Source organism: Xenia sp. Carnegie-2017, unplaced genomic scaffold, assembly GCF_021976095.1.
Source record: "Xenia sp. Carnegie-2017 unplaced genomic scaffold, XeniaSp_v1 HiC_scaffold_23, whole genome shotgun sequence".
NCBI lineage: Eukaryota > Metazoa > Cnidaria > Anthozoa > Malacalcyonacea > Xeniidae > Xenia > Xenia sp. Carnegie-2017.
Genome location: NW_025813486.1, coordinates 18,068,834 through 18,087,560, shown reverse-complemented (window position 1 = coordinate 18,087,560; position 18,727 = coordinate 18,068,834). Strand labels below are relative to the sequence as shown.

Below are 18,727 nucleotides of genomic sequence, written 5' to 3'. Positions count from 1 at the left end.
ATGATCTCATTAACACAAGATTAATGAAGCGTTGAAAGTAAACGACAAAATTGTTCAACATAAGCATGTTTGACTTAACATTAATTAAGTCAGCTCAATTTTTCATTTAACCTTAAATACGAACATGACTTAATATCCGAGGCACAAACAAGGGGGTTGGGGCGACTGCCATACTATGCTCTTTATATATGTAAATTGTGTCAACCTTACAAAACGGAACGTAATATACATAAGTGATATCTTTGTCCCCCTCCCCCCATGAAAAAAAATCCCGCCGCAGCTAATGCTTGATGTTAAAGCGAAACACGTTATGTTAAAAAACTTCGTCGTTTACTTTAAATGCCTTATAATAAACAATTATTGGATGAGGTTGAGCATGCTATCAAGAATTATTTAGACCGAGAACAATGTTATCTTACGAAGCAAAGCTGAGGCGGTTAACATGGACCGAGGTCTGAATAATTCTTGTTACCAAGCGAAAGCCGAATTCAATAATTGTTTTATAAATATGTTGTAAATATGTTGAATATGTTTCAGTGTTTCCGCATTCTTTTTGTTCAAAAGCTTTCCCAAATTATTTTTAGGAACTGTGGCCAACTATGGGTGGGTTGCAACCATCCCCCTGGGAGAAAAAGTACAATGCAATGCTCGCCATGTTGGATGAAATTTGCATTGTAAATAAGGAAAATCCTTTGCTAAAATCATCCAATATGGCGACTATGACGTACTTGCAAACCAAAAATAAAGGAATCGCTATAGCGGCAGCCAGTAATCTATTTAATTAAATATACAGCAGCCAGTTAAAACGAAGTGAACCAACTGCATATTCCCAATACTGTGTACATGGTGTATAGAAAAAGAACCTGCTTAATATTCTACAATGTATGATGTTTTTTGAACAAGTTAATACATTATTCGCCTCTGGGAATTTTAAAATGGGTTCTAATCCTACAAAAATCGACTACCAGCCGAGAATTTTAAGTAATATAATTTGAAGCATACTCCGAATAAAAGACTCATGTTTAACTCAATATTTGAGAAAGAAACAAGAAATTTTATTTGTAAAGTTATATTTCGAATTTATTACAAATTCACCATCAAACTATATGAAACATTGGGAGTATGCTTCAAATTATATTCTAATCCGACAATAGAAGTGAAATATAACGTGTATCAAAAAAGGTCACCTTGAGAAATTGACATACTTTGATAATTTTAGTGTGTAACTATTGTCAGCCCAATACATGTCTTTGTCACTAGTACTGAACTTTTTATTCTGGGAATTTGACACAACTTTTAACAGCAAAACATGCATAAATGTACTAATGGGATTTTCATAGTAAGAACGCAGTGAAATTTCAACAACAGGTCAATTTTTTCTTTTCAAAAGGTTTCCTTTTTCGATAGACCCTGAAGTCAAGATTGCAAGTTTCTCCAAATCCAAAGACCAAACATTCTTTCGTGATGCAAAACAAAGCGGGTAGTTAAGAATATTCAAGTGTTAATTTCTCTGATACACCCATGTGTATAAATTGTTTCAAAAAAAACACAATTACTTTTGCGCTCTTGGTCAGTAAGATTTTAAACTAATGTTTTTCGTTCAAGAATTCAATAATGAATCTAAAACAACGAAGTAACTCGAGATTACATTGTGTTGTATACAACATACTACCTTGATAACCAGATGACGCGGGGCTCAACATCATTTGCATAAGGTCTTGAAAATTTTCAGCCGTAAAATCGGCCCATCTCTTTTTTGAAAACTTTGGTTTCGTTACTTTGACGACATCTTCGATTTCACCGTTCCCAACCCTCCACGCAAAAATTCGCTCGTTTTTTTCATAAAACTCCATCACGTCCAGAGCATTGCGGCATTTTCGAAGCTCTTCTTGCGCACTCGTGTCTTCAAGACAGGTGAAAGCCGGGCTCTGTTCACCGTCAAACAAAAGTTTCTTGTCGGCTGGAGCCAAACTCCAATTTCCTACACTTCCCAGGAATTGTGACATAATACTGTTTTTCCTTGAGTTTGGAAGAACCGCGTCCAAATCACAAATGACAGCGAATGGAATGCGAAGGTCTTTGCAAATCTTCGTTGCTTTGTCCATATTCTTTTTACCTGTGAAAAAGTAAATAAACAATTACTTTTTTTCAAATTAAGCAAAACTTAAACCTCAACACAAGATGAAGTACAATGATATGCTGTTATCTTAGGCATATACCAGCTAATGGCAATTCAGGGTGTATTTTTAATATCGAGTGCCTACGTGTTCATTGTTCATCTAATTACCCCACAAAGTCTGGGGAATTCCCTGCCCTCCCCCAAGAAACGTATATTATGTGTCATCTTCACTATGACATAAGTATAAGGAGATCAAGTACATTGATTTCTTATGTACCATCCTCACTATGACATAAGTATAAAGAGATCAAGTACATTGATTTCTTGTGTACCATCCTCACTATGACATAAGTATAAGGAGATGAAGTACATTCATTTCTTATGTACCATCCTCACTATGACAAAAGTATAAGGAGATCAAGTACATTCACTTCTTATGTATCATCCTCACTATGACATAAGTATAAGAAGATCAAGTACATTGATTTCTTATGTACCATCCTCACTATGACATAAGTATAAAGAGGTCAAGTACATTCATTTTGTATGTACCATCCTCACTATCACATAAGTATAAGGAGATCAAGTACATTGATTTCTTATGTACCATCCTCACTATGACATAAGTATAAGGAGATCAAGTACATTCATTTTGTATGTACCATCCTCACTATCACATAAGTATAAGGAGATCAAGTACATTCATTTCTTATGTACCATCCTCACTATCACATAAGTATAAGCAGTGTGTGAATTAGTTCAGAAAAAACGATGTGCAATTTTTTTGACAAAGTGTTTCTTTATAGGCATAATCAAATCGATATTACGTTAATTATTATATAGCGCTAATTGCTAAATTAATATTCTTAAACGTGAACAAATTCATATGATTTACGACTGTGTTTTTCGTTAAAACTGCTGATTTTTGTAAATCGTTTGAAAAAGTGATGTGCAATTGTTTTCATTTTAGCTAAAACGATGTGCAAATTGCACATTGCACACCGTTAATTCGCACACTGAGTATAAGGAGATCAAGTACATTCATTTCTTATGTACCATCCTCACTATGACATAAGTATAAGGAGATCAAGTACATTCATTTCTTATGTACTTTACTAAAAGGTAATTAAGGAAAAAAATAAACAAACCAGACAAAGGCAGAATACTGCAACTTCGCGCAAGCTCCTGGCACTGCATAAGTTCTTCTTTTGTGTAATATTTCCTTCCATATGCTCTTGATTGAAACAAATTTTCTAAAGGATCGATTCCCATAGCACCATAGTCAATCTCATCTGTACTGTCTTCAATCTCATCATCCATAGGTAGACCAGCTGAGTTAGTATTATTAATTATCCTGCATTCATAAAAACAATCATTAGGATCTAGCAATGTACTCCAGAGTACTGGATTACCCTCATCAATAAATTTCAACATGGTCTCACAGAAACGCTGATCCGTATCACCTTCAACCCAGATGACAGAGCGAGTGAAAAAAAGCTCTCGGCTTTCAACTGAGCTGACAAAACGTAAGTCTCTATTGTCATGGTACCTAGAAGTCTGTCGTATTTCAACAAACCCTGATCTTAACTGTTGAAATCTAAAAATGTGATCAATCTCGGATGTGTGAACCATATCTGGTGCATGCGAGGCCACAATTATCACCTTATTTTCATGCAAAGATTTCTGGGATAGGATTCTTCGCAGCCTTCGAATCTGCAAAGGGTGCATACCACGGGTTGGTTCATCCAAAAGTACAGTGCTATTTGCAGGATTTAAAATCAAGAAAGCAATGAGGAAAGCATGAAAAAAGCCTTCAGGTAAATCATCTCGAATTATGTGACAGTCACCATATTGCTGCCTTACATGAATCAAATTGCTTTGAGCATCATGGACAACAGTAATTTTTGTGTCACCAGTCAGTTCATGAAACAACTCGATGATGTTGGCCCAGATTGTACTCCTTGCCTCAAGTGGAAGTGCATTTCGTAATGATAGAATTAAAGAAGTTTGTGGATGTTTCAAATTCAGGTACTCAATTGGATTATTATTGGATTCTTTCAAATCAGGAAGAAAGTGACAACCAGTTGAAATAAGTTTGGACTCATCCGGACGCCAGTGCAGTAAATTGACAACATCTGAAGGTTCATTGACTAAAATTTTTGCTTCTGAATCAAGTCCATGTATCAGTGCTAAAACATGGTTCTTGAACTGTATGTACAAAAATCTATGTACATTTTCTTCAAAATTACTTGCTGAATAAGCCGATCTTCTAAAACCAATAACAAGCAAGACGTCCTTTACATTCAAGCCCACATACCTTTCTGTAAGAAACCCATGCAAGTCTGGTGGGATTTTAAGCAATCCACCCATAAACCATATTTGCAAAGCAGGATAACTTTGACCAGGGACTTTAGAAGTTGACATGATTTCAGCCCAGTTTTCTACTTTATACTCACAGGCAACCATTGAAGCTTTGGTTTTGTCGCAAGCATGACTGGTCACTTTTCCTCCAAAATTACTTGCAAGTCCGATCAAAGCAAGAAATGTACTTTTCCCGCTACCATTTTCACCAACAAGCGTGAAATATTTATTGCTAGTCGAAGAAGCTAGTTCTTGGCGAAAGTCGACTTCTTGCTTGGTGCAGAAAACTTTGTAGTTTTCTACAAGGACACGGGTCAACGTCGCCATTTTCTAACAAAAAAATAAACATTAAATTGCAAATGAAATTTCGCTATATTTGCCGAGTTTGCTCTCTCTTTGCCTTTTACATTTTAAATAAATGGTTCCATAAAGTAGTTGTGCAAGTGAAGCCAATAAGTGTTGTAAAGTGTTGTTACTACACTTTACTCCGTTTGCTCTGGTAACTTTGAGTACACAGCGAAAATTATCAACTACACATTTTGAAGATAGATATTCTGTGTTCTTGTTGTACAGGATAAAGAACAACAGGGGACAAACAGCTCGCTAATACTTCGCTTTGAAAGACTTGAATTTAGTATATCCTGGTATTATCTTTTGACCACAACATAAACACTCGACGTCCGCCCGTAGAACTTGGCTTAGTTCGTGTTCAATATTAATTTCGATGTAAATAATTAACTAATTAAACACAAAAAATTATTGATAAATTACCTTGTTCAAGCAAAAACGAATCAAGTTCTTTTGCCAACCAAGGAAATTTAAAGTGGCGAATTCAGTAATGAAAAGCACTCAAGAAGCGTTGGCGTTACCGTGTTAAAATGACCCATGGATGACCAGATTTTCGATGGACAATTAGCAAACATGGAAGATGAAATAATTAACTTAAATTAATGAATTTAGTATTTAGACTTGGTACGATTATTTTAATTGCCTAATTTTTTAAGTTAAAATTAAATGGCATTGATTTCATATCCAAAAATCTTTAAAAATAATTGACACTCTTGACCTGATTTAATCTAAAATTCTATTGTTTCATCACAAGATACATAGGACATATTTACAAACTTCTTCCATCAGTAAAACTATCAATACTTTTTATGTTAGTATGCATGACTAAAAGAATCCAAAGGCAATGTTTTTAGAATAATGCAGTGTCATATAAAAAAATGACGATTTCAACCAAATTATCACAAGCACAGAGTTAACAGTGATATATGCTAAGGAGTACATAGTCAAGATTACAGAGGAAGTTAAATTCTTTTTAAGTGTTCAATAACAAACATGACTTCACGTAAAATTGAATTATAACAATAACACAGTAAATAGAGCTGAAGTGATGTAGATGCTCAAGACTAAGTACCACATGTTTATCATTAAAAAAAACCATCAGAGAAACATCTCTTTATAGGTCCCATTGATCTGAATCAACCTGAAAAGGAAAATAACAGAATTTCATTATTAAATAAAGTAGAAATACGTAAATGACAATATAAAGAACTTGCATTATTCGTTATAACTGATAGTGTTTTAAAAATTAAAGCGAAATATTCAATGATTAGTCCAAAAATCTACTGAAACATAAAAAATGCCACATGTCAAAGCCACTCTAAATGGCAATTTAGTTTACAGGGGGCGAACTGTTATCAGATGATTCAATGAGTCTGCCAAAACACATTGACAAGAGCACCGCCAGCATGATAATTTTTTTTGGGGGGGAGGGGGTGCAGCATATATTTATAAATGCATGCTACAATCCACTGAAAACAATCAAGTTCAAAAGAACTTAATTGGCAATATCCTGCAAACATGAATCCCCCTCCCACTTAACGCTCTCGCACAACCAAAATAAAGTTGATTATAAAAATTAGCAAAATTTCCAGACTTTCCTTCAAGACACACGAGACTGTTGGTAAAATTGTGCTTAATGCAATAAAGGAATGTTTGTACCATAAGATAACCATTCAGTAATACAAATAAGTTGAATAACCAAATTCCATATTCTGCACCCTATTACCATAGCAATATGCTGGGGGAACCAAACAGGAGCACAACATCATTTTAAGCAGTGATAAAAAATTACCTTAGCATTGTACTCATCCAGTTCTGCATCTAACTCCTCTGCTGTTTTCATTTTGCGGTTTCCACCACCTCGACCCCTTCCAAATCCTCTACGTCCACCGCCAGAACCTCTTCGTCCACGGAAACCGCCACCAGTCTGACGTCTTTCACTGAACATACAAATTCATATCAGCTTTAAATGCCACAAAATAACATTACTTAAACAGGTATAATGGAGTTATTAACCAGAAGACACCCTAGAGTTGTGTGTATTTTGCATTATGTGATAAGGTGTTGTCCAGTTTTAGATCAACAGTTACACACATGTAAAATATTTCACAAGTGTAAAATTTGCACATAACACTTTCATTATGAACCTCATGTGAAACCAAAATCAAAAGTTACACACATGTAAAATAATTGACATGTGTAAAATATTCCACATGTGTAAAATTTGCATGTAACACATGTTATGAACCTCATGTGAAACCAAAATGCTCAGCCATATTTGCTGCAAAGACAAACGTACTTGTAAAATGGACGTTGCATTTGTGAATTTTTTACATCTGCAACTATTTCAATCTTCATTGGTCGGCCTGAAAACAAGAAAGGAACTCATTTAAACACAATAAAATGTTGGGACTGGAACAGAGAGCTAATGTAAAAACCACACATCATTGACAGACACAGGAAAAGAGAGGGGGAACTCAACTCCCATTTAAGACATATACTACAAACTTTGTTTGATAAAATGTGGAAACATAAGAGCATTTTGAATGTAATACATATATCGACCCCAAATCATTTTTTCCATGCTTCCTCCCTGGGGTGGATCTGGGATGATTAAGTAAGAGAGGCATGTTCTAGTTTGGATTTAATTTTGGTACGACAGTGAAACCTGTGTTTTGCAGTCACCCCCTTTTCCCACCATTTGCAATTAAGTTACTATCATGTGTGTTTTCATTGAAACATTAAAACTACAATAAATTACAAAATGCAAAGGAGCCTGTTACTTTCTCATGTCAACTCTGTTTCCCACATCTTTTCCTGTCCCCTGGTTGATCATGTGTGGAAGCAACTGTTGTAGTCATGTTTTACTTTTCCTTGGCAATATTTGGATGCATAATTATGAAGCTTGTTGATTATATAAGGAAGTATGGTACAGCTATACAACTAGGAATAATAATTTACTTCACTTTGTAAAAAAATTCTGTAAAAAGTTACATAATACTTTCATTATGCAAGGTTCACTCGTCTGTATGCCTACAAATCTGCAATAGCCAAAGCCCTGGAACCTTTAGCTTGGATAATGATATACTCCCTTAGAAATTTGCACCCTTTCTGTCAACTGAGAATTAATCCGCCACTATATGCAAGGGCTACTAATCACAGGTTTTACTGTACTACTTTGTGGATGTTACGACATCATATCTGACAAAACTGGTAAATTCATGTACCTATGCTCAATTAAACACAAATCGTAATTGCTTTTGTGTTAAATTATTGGGTAAAATAATGTTTTGTAAGGGAATTGGCCCCCCTCATGCACCATATCAACCAAGGCCAGGAGGGTGAACAAATCTGTAAACTTCCTCTCAAGCATTCATAAATTTTGGTGCAATCACCATTACACATTTAATTTAACATACCATCAAGAGGTACACCATTATACTGTTTGATAGCACTCAAAGCATCATTCCGATTCTGATACACAACTTCCGCAGTTCCATGTGATCGGCCTGATGCATCATAATGAACACACGATCGCTTCATCTTACCAAACTCGCTGAAAAGTTCCTAAAAATGCACTGGAGTTTAAAAACTACAAACTAAACCAATCATGAAAAAATAATTAATCATAGGACATACTTGAATGTCTGTCTCTGAAACGGCAAAATCTAAGTTTGAGATGTGAAGTTTGGTTCCTGTAGATAAGCCACCAGCTACTGACTGACGCTTACTCTCTCCACCATTTCCATCAAAAAGATCATGTTGCCATTTGTATGGTAACTGTCGAGCGCCAGTTTGCTAAAAAAATCATGGGACAATCACATACATCAGTTCATTCACAATTCCATAATTATCATTTACCAAGCACCCATCAAAGGCTGTAGTTTGGTAGCCAAACGCTTGTAAACAATAAAAGTCAAAGCACCAGAGAACGCTTATTCTATAATCTATTTATACTATTGTATCTACACCAGGTTATCACATAACATTTCTTAAGTATTTTCAATCTGAGATATTTTCTAAATGCTGCTGAATTCCTTTGTTTGTCTGACGCTATAAAATATTCATCGTCAGCTATTTATAACGAGAAATAAAATAGTTCTCGATGGAAAAGTTATTTCGAAGCGATGTAAAAATTTGATTGATCAAGCTTCGCGTTTCTATTTTCAAACAAGCATTGCACATAATCCGAGACTTTTTAAACTAAGGTAGCGAAGTAAAAATGTATCAAAGCGAAAGATTACAGTAAATACATTCAAAAACATCTTTAATTTACCCTCGAGTATGGTGTGTTTCTTGTTCGGCCACGTCTTATCGGTCCACCTCTAGACATATTTCTACCGCGACCTCTTGATCCTGAACCACCTCTGTTCTTCTTGTTTATCTTTATGATATCATCGAGTGACATATCAAGCTTATCCATCGCTTTATTTTGAAATTTCAACTCGATCTTGAAGAAAAAATGCGTTATTCCGACCTCTCCTCGTGTTCGTTTACACTTTACAACGTTGCCTGCCACCAAGAACTAGTTTCCAGGTCTCTAGTTCTTAGCACACGGCTTCACACAGTTACTCTTTCTCCATCCTGGCCTTCCCACAATACAATGCTTTCACAAGGTTTAACAAATTTTAATGTTTAGGCGTGGGCACAGCACCCAAATTAATTTAAACGAAGGAATGTAAAAACCAATGGTAAAAACTCTTGAAAGCTTCAAGCCGTTTTTACATAAATGAAGTAGGGTTGAAAAAGTTGGTGTACGTACGCTGCACATTACGGAGTTTTCGCGTTCAGTGAAACAGATTTCCCTTAACACTCAAAGGAAAAGTTTCTTAGATACAACAAAAATTTCCAATCTCTACATAAATGTATTATAATTCTACAAAAATAAATACATAATATTTAGTTGCTCGTCAAGCTCAATACAATAAATTTGTAGAAAAGCTTCTATTATTCTACAGGATGTGTCACAAATAGCAGAATTTATAGTGTTAATCCCTACACTGTGTCCACGGTTGTATAAACGAAATGAATTGCGATGATGGAAGCAAGCAAAAAGTCGGTTTAAAAAATATTTCCACTTCTCAGAGCTATGATTGCGCGTGTTTAACAGAAGATGTATAATTTTTATTTTTTGGCCACCATGATGTTTATTAGATATCTTTATTACAAGCACAGAGGCTTTTCTGCTCCCAGAACTTTGACGGAAGTACGTAATGCAAGCGTGGGAGTAGCATAGTGATTAGGGATTGAAATTATTGCAATTCATAAATTTCTAAAGTTTTCTTGTTTTAATATACTCAGTATAGTGCCATTTTTTTCAGAAAAACCTGTACAGACTGTATTAAACTAAGGCTGCGTTTACACTATACCGGATTCGCACATCAGGACATCTAAGTTGCTTTAAAGAAGTAACTTTTCGGAGTAAAAGCTTAATTAAGTTGATAGATTTAGTCTATTTATTTGTATTTCTGAAGTTGAACACTTTCACTGCCTTTTACTACAAAAATTTTATCTGCTACGAAAGTAATTCGGTATGGTGTAAACGGGGCTTACTTCTCTTTGAAATCAACGCATTTTGAATTCCCATGACTCAGCAGTAATTCATCTATGAACAATTTGCTCGTCAAAAGAGCGTGGAAATAAATCATTTCACAAATGATTTTCTTGTGAAAGTGATTCGAATTTCAAAAGAAATTAATAGGGCACAACTGAATATATGAATATACACCCCCCAACCAATTAACGTTCTAGTTGCACCTCTGCAGCCAAGTTTTTATATATCTTGGCAAATATTTCACGTAGTCTTTAATACGTTAAAATACCAAATTACTAAGTAAAGTGTTTGTATGTAACATCATGGCGACCATGTTGGTAGGTTAAATTATAGTGCCGATGCTCAACAGAGCATGAAATTAACATGAGCTCTTTCCGATCGTTGTATGATATTTTCTACCATCATGGCGACTGATGAAAACGCCCCATTAGTCTTAAAGACCTCGTTGGGAAGACTTTTATTGATTGAACATTCTATACACGACATGCATAATGTGATCTTGTTTGGTTTGGACCATGTCAGACAGCCGTTCTCGTAGAACCGAATACCATTAACAACTACTTAAACTACCGCAAGAGTAAAACAGTAATAACTTTTTTAATGATTTGAGACACTTATTATAGATTTTTTTGTTTTTGTAAAACACTTGGTGTCATTATGCAATCAGATTTTGTATTACATGTGATGGAATCGATTTTGTTAACAAAATTGGGAAGATTATCGTGAAATGTAGGTTGCAGGAATTTATTTGCAAAAAGCTACTCCGAAAAAGATGGCAGAAGTCTATTTTGGAATACATACTTTTTGCAAAACTTCTTTCTAAATTAGACAGCGAGGGAGCTCTCTAATTTAGATAGAATATTAGAAATATTTATGCATGTGTGAATGTTTTTGTGTTCGTGTGTTAGATGTATTTTGGAATTCACACTTTTCATGATCATCTGCAAACACCGAAGAATGAAAGTCATGGATTTTGTCTTTTGAAAAAATACTTTCTTCAAATGATAATACTTAGTACTAAAACAGCTAAAAATAATTTGTTAAACTTACGGTAAGAAACGTTAATTGACCATGATAGGCTGTCGGTTGTTCTAAAAGAAACAAACGAAAAATTGATAGATTTGATGAATGATAGAAATACAAACACACTTACAGCCCCTGACTTCCTCTTTATGATCTTCACGCCTACCGCATCTGAAAGAAATATCTAAAAAACATGTTAGGGGCATGTCAAAAACAAACAAACGTACACCTATGTCTTGTTCTCGTACCTCTCGTCCTCTGCATCTGAAAACTACTAAACAACAAGGTAGTAGTATGTCAAAAAAAAACAACATATACCTATGTCTTGTTCTTGTTCTTCTCGTCCTCTGCATCTGAAAACTACTAAACAACAAGTTAGTAGTATGTCAAAAACAAACAAACATATACCTATGTCTTGTTCTTATTCTTCTCGTCCTCTGCATCTGAAAACTACTAAACAACAAGTTAGTAGTAAGTCAAAACAAACAAGCAGTCAAACAAGCAAATACCGCAGTCATAATCTTGCATCTATTTCCATCTATTACTGTAAGAATAATTATCAAAACCATGACAAACTGTAGGAACTGATAAATTTTGTGCAACAGTGTTTGCAGAAGATCTGTTACTTTAGAATTTCCAGTCGAAACTCGTACTTTGCAATGATTTTGTCTACAGTTGCTAACTGCAAAATTTGCAGTAAGGCTTATTTGATGCAATATGAAAATGTCTGATCCTTCAAAGAAGTTGATATGAAGATGTTTGCAATCTATATAAAAAGTTCCTCAGCGCTCTTTAATGTCAGTATAGGAGTTTATAACGCCGCAGCATTTAATAGTCTAGAATAATCCCAAATTACTGGTCCGTATAATCATATTTACGAGATGGACAAATGAGCACTCTTAATTAGCACTCAAGTTTGATTTGAAGATTTCGAAACATTTTCCTCTCTCCTGATGCATTCTGTTTATGATATTGTAAGTTTACTAGCTTCACAAAAAAGCTACCCATGTTAGCTATCTAAATTATTTACTGCATGGGCATTGAAACATTTCATTCAGTTGATTGTTTTATCAATGTTATAACTATTTACAATTCCTATAATAGGTACACTGTATGAATAAAGCGATTGAATATTTAACGTCGACGGCTTCTTTGACTGTTAAAGTAATATATCTTCAAACAGTCGTTGAATTTAATGATTTTGCAATACTCTGCCAGCGTAATGCAAATTCTTTTTTAACTATAATATTTCTGTTGTAAATACATTATTTATTCAATGCTGCATGCAGGATCCAAACGCAAAAAGCACCTCCATATTGATATATGTTAAAAAGCACGTTAACTGTTTTGTGTTGACCTCTAGAACATTCAGTTAAGATGCAAATACAAATTAGAACAGGGGCGTAATTACTAATGGCACAGAGTGTGTAAGTCTTGTGTAAACACTGTGTGAACACTGTGTGAACTGTATAAACTGGTGTAAGCATTGTGTAAACAGTGTAAACTTGTGTAAAACCAGGGCCCCTTGGCCCGAGGCTCTCCTTCCTAGAATGTGCTTTTAATGAAGAAAATTTTGCAAAGTAGTCTTCTGCATAAAAAAGAAATTTAAAAATTTTTACCAGGAGCCCCAGATGTGGAATTCTGACGCCATTGAATTACAGGATATATGCTTAATCCTAAAGGTCATAATTTTTTCAAACGACTGCCTTAGAAACAGTACATATATAGGATAGCAAGGAATACAGAATTGGAAATATAAAATGAAAGCAATATTTTAAAAGGCATGGTAGTCGAATGATTGATATGAAGAGTGAAGAGGGTTGTTCTGTTTCGAAGGATAATCTATACATTTCTTGTAGCATCTTGAAGACGGCTTTGTTGTCTAGAAATATGTAATACAGAAGCCAGAAAGTTCGTTTTTTAGTATAATATATTTTTGTATACTATCGACTAAATTTTACCTTTATAAATGCATTACCCGCGTCGTGACATCACTCACTTCACAGGCATCTTTTCTCTTTATCTTCTGCGATTCATAAGTTTCTTTATGGCATTCCCCGTCTACATTATTTGTCTTAAAACTTAACTTCTCAGTACATTGTGGTAAATAGAAAGATGATATATCTATTCTTGGTGTGCAAGCCACATCCTAGCCGCTATGTTGGATGATTTTATATAGAGGGCTTTCCATATATACAATGCAAATATCATCCAATATGGCGAACATCCATTGCTCTCTCACTTCCAGTGGAATAGTTGCACTCCACCTATTAGAAGGTGTTCCAGAAAAAATGGAACCTGCACAAATTATTACGTATGCAATAAATGAAATCTGTATAAGAAAATTAATCGACCATCGCTATTTTTTTCGTCTGGTTAGATTTAGTCATACGCTTGTCCATGTTTGTTGCAATTTATGGAAAATATGGTTACGTTTTTGTGGCTCCTATAACTTAGGTAATATCACTTTGCCTTGACAGAGATTCAGCGTAGTAATTTTAGATGAAAATCAGTGTGTGATGACAGTAATATTAAGATTTAAGTTGTTTTGCATTAACAGGCTAATGCTGTACAAACCTTAATAAATTCCAGAGGTGCAGAACTGTGAAGTTCATTGAACAGTTTTTGAATGCCAGTTATATTATTGTGCTTAATAACTTTAGCGAATACATAACTATTTACGTGGGCTCCGTTCTTTTTGGGACACGCTGTAGAGCAGCTTCAAATGCCAAAGTTACACAAAGAGAAAGTATTTTCCTCAGTGACGGATCCAGTGTACGTTAAAATAAATTGCAGCTCCTCAATTTTAAATTCAAATTACATTTAGAAAAACATTATTGGTTTTGAATTTCTGAAGCATATAATTCTACCAATGAGTTTGTCGCTAAGGTTTTTAGAAATATTGATATACGCCAAAATGTGCTGCAGTAATTTATTTTGACTTACTCTGGATCAGCTACTGATTCTCCTTTATCAGATACGTCTTACAAACACTAATGGTTGGTAATATAGTGTTTGAATGTGACGTCATGGGGGCCATGTTTGGGGTAGTTTCATCAAAGTGCCGATGCTCAAACGAGCATTAAATTAACATTTGTTTTTGTAATGCAGTTTTCTGAAAACACTCTATGCCACAAGTTTAATAAGCGCGAACCATTGAAGTAAAATACATGGAACGCTTCCTGTAATAGAAAACCCTAGTAATTTTTTGAAGCCAAATCTTACACCCAGACACGCGAGATTTACACCAGGACACGCGTGTGTAGTCAATCAATTTTTACTCTGCGAGAGAATCTCGAAACACAACACACGCGTGTCTGCATGTAATCTCGCGTGTCTAGGTGTAAGATTTGGCTTCAGCAATTTGCTTTAGTTAGCGTTCCATGTATTTTAGTTTAATGGTGTGAACACAAGTATTGATAAACTTAAAGCAATACAATAAGCAAAGCATTGAGCATTAGCATCGACATAAGCAGTTAAATACAAGCATAAGCAAGATGAACAAAAAAATCTGTTTTCTTTTGTCTTTTTAAGTCTCACGAGTATAGACAACGTAAACGTATTTTAAATAGATAAGCAATAAAAAAAATAAAAAATGCAATGGAAGTGTCACAATCATCAAAATCAACATAGGCCCGTTTCAAACGTTGCATTTTACATGAGGGGAATGCCTTAAAGACAAAAGAAAATGAGATAAAATTCCTCATTATCTTTTGTTTTAATTGCATTCGGCTCATGTACATGCGACGTTTGAAACGGTTCATAAACACATGCACAGCGACTTGACACAACATATGAAATGAAGCAAAAGTAAATTGAAAAGAAAATTCCTTTTGTTTTCGTGCCTTCTAACCCCATGAGAATGTGATATCACATCGATTTGCTGGTATTCTTGGTTGTGATTATATGTCGCTACAGAAAACCATGCTTTAAGCTAGGTTTCTCCCCCTCATACATGTTTTGTTCACTAGTGTAAACCAGGCATTAATTTATAAAATATGTTCGTCAGATTAAAGAGTGTATGAGTTTTCATACAGAAAACTTAATGTCTATAAGCTCATTGTTTTGGCTAATTGTTAGTATACGGTTCACAGACAACCGTGAATCATTTATCATGTTACAAGAAGATATTATTGAAAAAGACGACCCAAGTATTTAACTAAAAGGAAATTATACTAGAAATACCTGCTTTTATTAAATTGATTTTATTTCTCCAATTCAACTACAACTCACCACGACATCTTCACAATCGTAAATATAGCATTACGGCCGAATATCGACGATTTTACACCAGGATTTTCAAAATGATGCACCAATCATTAATATAGGGTTGATTAACGTCAATACCAAGAACTTACTTAAACTTTTCATCAACACAGCCACAGTATAAAGAATACACATGCAGAAAGTTCACTTCGTGTATGACTGACTATCACCACAGTATAGGGTATATATACAGTACATCCACTTCGTGTGCAATTGGCTGCGGTATATTTAATTAGATTATTGGCTGCCATTAGCCCTTTTATCATTCCTATTGGTCGAAAAAAGCAAATGACGGGCTGCAACTATGGTAATGAAATGCGTAATAAGATAGGCGTGGCACGAAAAATTCAATGGAGTGGCTCTACTGCATATCACTGTACTGTGCTATCACTGGCTGCCGGTAGATTTATTTAGATTAATGGCTGCCGTTAGCCATTTCATCATTCCTATTGGTCAAAAGAAAGAAATCGACTGGCTGCCATAATGGTAATCACACGCGTAAAAAGATATGCGTTGCAAAAAAATTCAATGGAACTGCTGTATGTAATGTATACAATCGAAGACATCCTGAACGATGTAAATTAGTTAAAATTAATATAAATAGAGGGCCCTACAAAGCCTTACAGTCTCTCTGATAAAGAAGGCTAAGGCTGGTCTTTGAAATATAATTCCAATTTTGAATCCATACGAGTCTGTGTTCGATTTAATTATTAATGAGACATTACAATCTACTGTGTGTTCACAATACTGTGACGTAGCCAAATCCTTGCTTTCTACAGCTAGACATTCTCACTCGAAAAATATCAATCAAATAATAGAAAGCGACTTGTTCAAAAATACTTCATCACTACCACCTACATGATTAGAGTATATGATTGGTTCAAATTACAGTAATGTTGTTATTTTAACCCAATCGTAAAGCACATACATATTATCATTAATTAAGCTCTTCCTTTTTTTTCCAATGAAAATTGCAAATCGAACTGAAAATTAAACATTCTCAGTTGCAATATCTCCCAACTTAGAGATTGTGTTAACTTTTTCTTACCATTATAAATTACCATATGATTTTTAAGTACCCATTTAACACACGTTGACGCCTGATGAGTACTTATCAAAATGCATCATGTCTTTCAGCTTACAACAGTTCTTTTTGAACTATTGGGTTAGTGTTCGGGTTTTAAACAGTTTTTATAAGAATTATTTTGTCATTATTTTGACCATTCACCATTGTATTTGCCAAGACGACAAAGTGTCTATTTCATGTCAAAATTTTTGTAGTCGAGTCAGTAAAACGTACAACACTGTTGCAACATGTGTATACTTTATTCCAAAGCCATCATCAGAGTATATATATAATATATTACATGTGTATACAGCGACCGCCTATACAAGTGGTATTTAGCAATCCATACTTCACCAGATAATTCGTCCAGATGACAAATAAGACCAGTGGCGTAACCAGCCTGCATATTTCATAATGCTATCTAACTCTTTTCCACAGAACTCAAATCACACTAAACTCAAAATCACCAATTGCCCTTCACCAATTATTGTTGCATCGGATTCGGAAACTTTTTTTCCTTCGCCAACATTTTCTACAGGTGCAATAGTAGCGGGCAAATCATGCACAATCTCTTCAGGATTTGAATTCGAATTAGGATTGTCAGCAGAAAAAATTGTGCTCGTCAGCTCATCGTTTTGCTCGGGATTTGTAGCTGGCACAATGTTTGAAAGAACATTACCTCTCGCAAAACCACGAGTAACTGGTGAGTAAAATGGTGGTACGTTACACAAGGTTACGGGACTAGGAGGAAGTGTATCTGTCATAGTAATTTGTTCATTGGTTGAATAATTCAGATTCTCAAGACTGCCAGCAGTTTGATTGGTTAAATAAGTTGCATTCTGAACACTTCCAGTTTGAGAGGTGGAGGTGGTTGAGTTTCTCTGTCTGCTTTTCTGACGTATATAAAAAATGATAACCATTCCAAAAATAAGTAGAAGAACAACAGCACCAATTCCTCCCAATATAATTTCGATGTTTCTTGTCGATCGTGATTTGTTGCAAACTTATTAAAATTTTATTGTAAAAGCAATAAAAACAAATTAAAAAATCAATTTGCTCATGATCTAGTTTGTCTTAAATAGTCCTGGTCTCCCAGATGATGTGACTTGTACAGAATGTTTTTAAAACTCTTACTCCACCTAAAAACTGCATTATCAGGACTTGAAAAGGTGCAATTCATATCACGAAATGAGTCTCGACTCATTGTACTGACTCTCAACAGTTGGCCAATGAAAATCTATTAAAAAATTTTTAATAGCTTTTACAACATTAAAATTTCATTGGGGTGTCAATGTTGAGCAATTGGTTAAACTGACTTCGATAATATTCCAGAATGTCTAACACACCATTTGTGATTAAGGTATTACCGTCTAATATCCAAGATTTCACGTACAGATTTTCCAAATGATTCATCATTTACTGTACTACCTACCTTCTCTCAAGCTTGATGCGGCTTCTCTTTAATCAATAAAAGTCCATGGAATAATCTTTTCTAGGCAGTCTGTCTTTTACGCTGAGTCTGTTGCACTTACCTTAACGACAACGTACCACGACATTTCTTCAGAATTGTCATCTAGGTATTACTGGCAATTATACACGATTCTACGCAAGGATTTTTCTAATGTTTCATCAATCATCACTATGTATTAAGCTACCTTTTCTAGTCTCTACACAACATCCTTTCCACCAATCAGAAGAAATATAAGAACTTCTCCTAGCAAATTAGTATCAATGATGTACGCTGAGTCCTTATAATTTGGGTTAACCTCGCCACCAAAAACTCACTCAAACGTTTTCAGATAGTGAGCAAAAAAGTTATTGTTATTCTAAATGTTCAGAGTAGTATATGATTGGTTTAAAGTACAATAAAGAACAATGGATATAAATAGCGAGAGTTATTGCTCACTGCTATTTTTAACTCAATTGGAAAGCGTGTTAATTTAAGCTTACTGAAGTATAATGAAAGTTGCAAATGAAAGTTACTCCTATT

General features: G+C 34.8%; 2 protein-coding genes across 4 annotated transcripts; both read right to left on the bottom strand.

The window, feature by feature from the left end:
* Positions 1-1,249: 1,249 nt before the first annotated feature.
* LOC124449413 lies at positions 1,250-5,343 on the bottom strand. Of its 3 annotated transcripts, none has more exons than XM_047000334.1 (3): positions 5,252-5,343; positions 3,268-4,810; positions 1,250-2,116 (listed from the first exon to the last, which is right to left on the bottom strand). In XM_047000334.1, exons 2-3 carry the CDS (start codon positions 4,805-4,807, stop codon positions 1,587-1,589), a joined length of 2,070 nt encoding a protein of 689 aa, XP_046856290.1. In that variant the 5' UTR covers positions 4,808-4,810; positions 5,252-5,343; the 3' UTR covers positions 1,250-1,586. The 3 variants fall into 3 exon arrangements, with proteins under 3 accessions (XP_046856290.1, XP_046856291.1, XP_046856289.1); XM_047000335.1 differs by lacking the exon at positions 5,252-5,343 and adding an exon at positions 4,888-5,188; XM_047000333.1 differs by lacking the exon at positions 5,252-5,343 and having other exon boundaries at positions 3,268-5,188.
* A 204-nt stretch (positions 5,344-5,547) lies between these two features.
* Positions 5,548-9,366, bottom strand: LOC124449415 (THO complex subunit 4-like). The gene is made up of 6 exons (XM_047000339.1): positions 9,105-9,366; positions 8,468-8,626; positions 8,248-8,395; positions 7,128-7,194; positions 6,621-6,768; positions 5,548-5,969 (listed from the first exon to the last, which is right to left on the bottom strand). Exons 1-6 carry the CDS (start codon positions 9,249-9,251, stop codon positions 5,943-5,945), a joined length of 696 nt encoding a protein of 231 aa, XP_046856295.1. The 5' UTR covers positions 9,252-9,366; the 3' UTR covers positions 5,548-5,942.
* Positions 9,367-18,727: the final 9,361 nt, after the last annotated feature.

What these genes read in the sequence shown, in the direction of transcription:
- LOC124449413 (XM_047000334.1), bottom strand. Translation starts at nt 4,807, where the DNA reads ATGGCGACGTTGACCCGTGTCCTTGTAGAAAACTACAAAGTTTTCTGC. An exon ending in CAGTATTCTGCCTTTGTCTG is followed by an intron (nt 2,117 to 3,267) that starts GTTTGTTTATTT and finishes ACTTTTTCACAG; the next exon opens with GTAAAAAGAATATGGACAAA.
- LOC124449415 (XM_047000339.1), bottom strand. Translation starts at nt 9,251, where the DNA reads ATGGATAAGCTTGATATGTCACTCGATGATATCATAAAGATAAACAAG. An exon ending in TTTCAGAGACAGACATTCAA is followed by an intron (nt 8,396 to 8,467) that starts GTATGTCCTATG and finishes GTGCATTTTTAG; the next exon opens with GAACTTTTCAGCGAGTTTGG. An exon ending in ATGCAACGTCCATTTTACAA is followed by an intron (nt 6,769 to 7,127) that starts GTACGTTTGTCT and finishes TTGTATGTTCAG; the next exon opens with TGAAAGACGTCAGACTGGTG.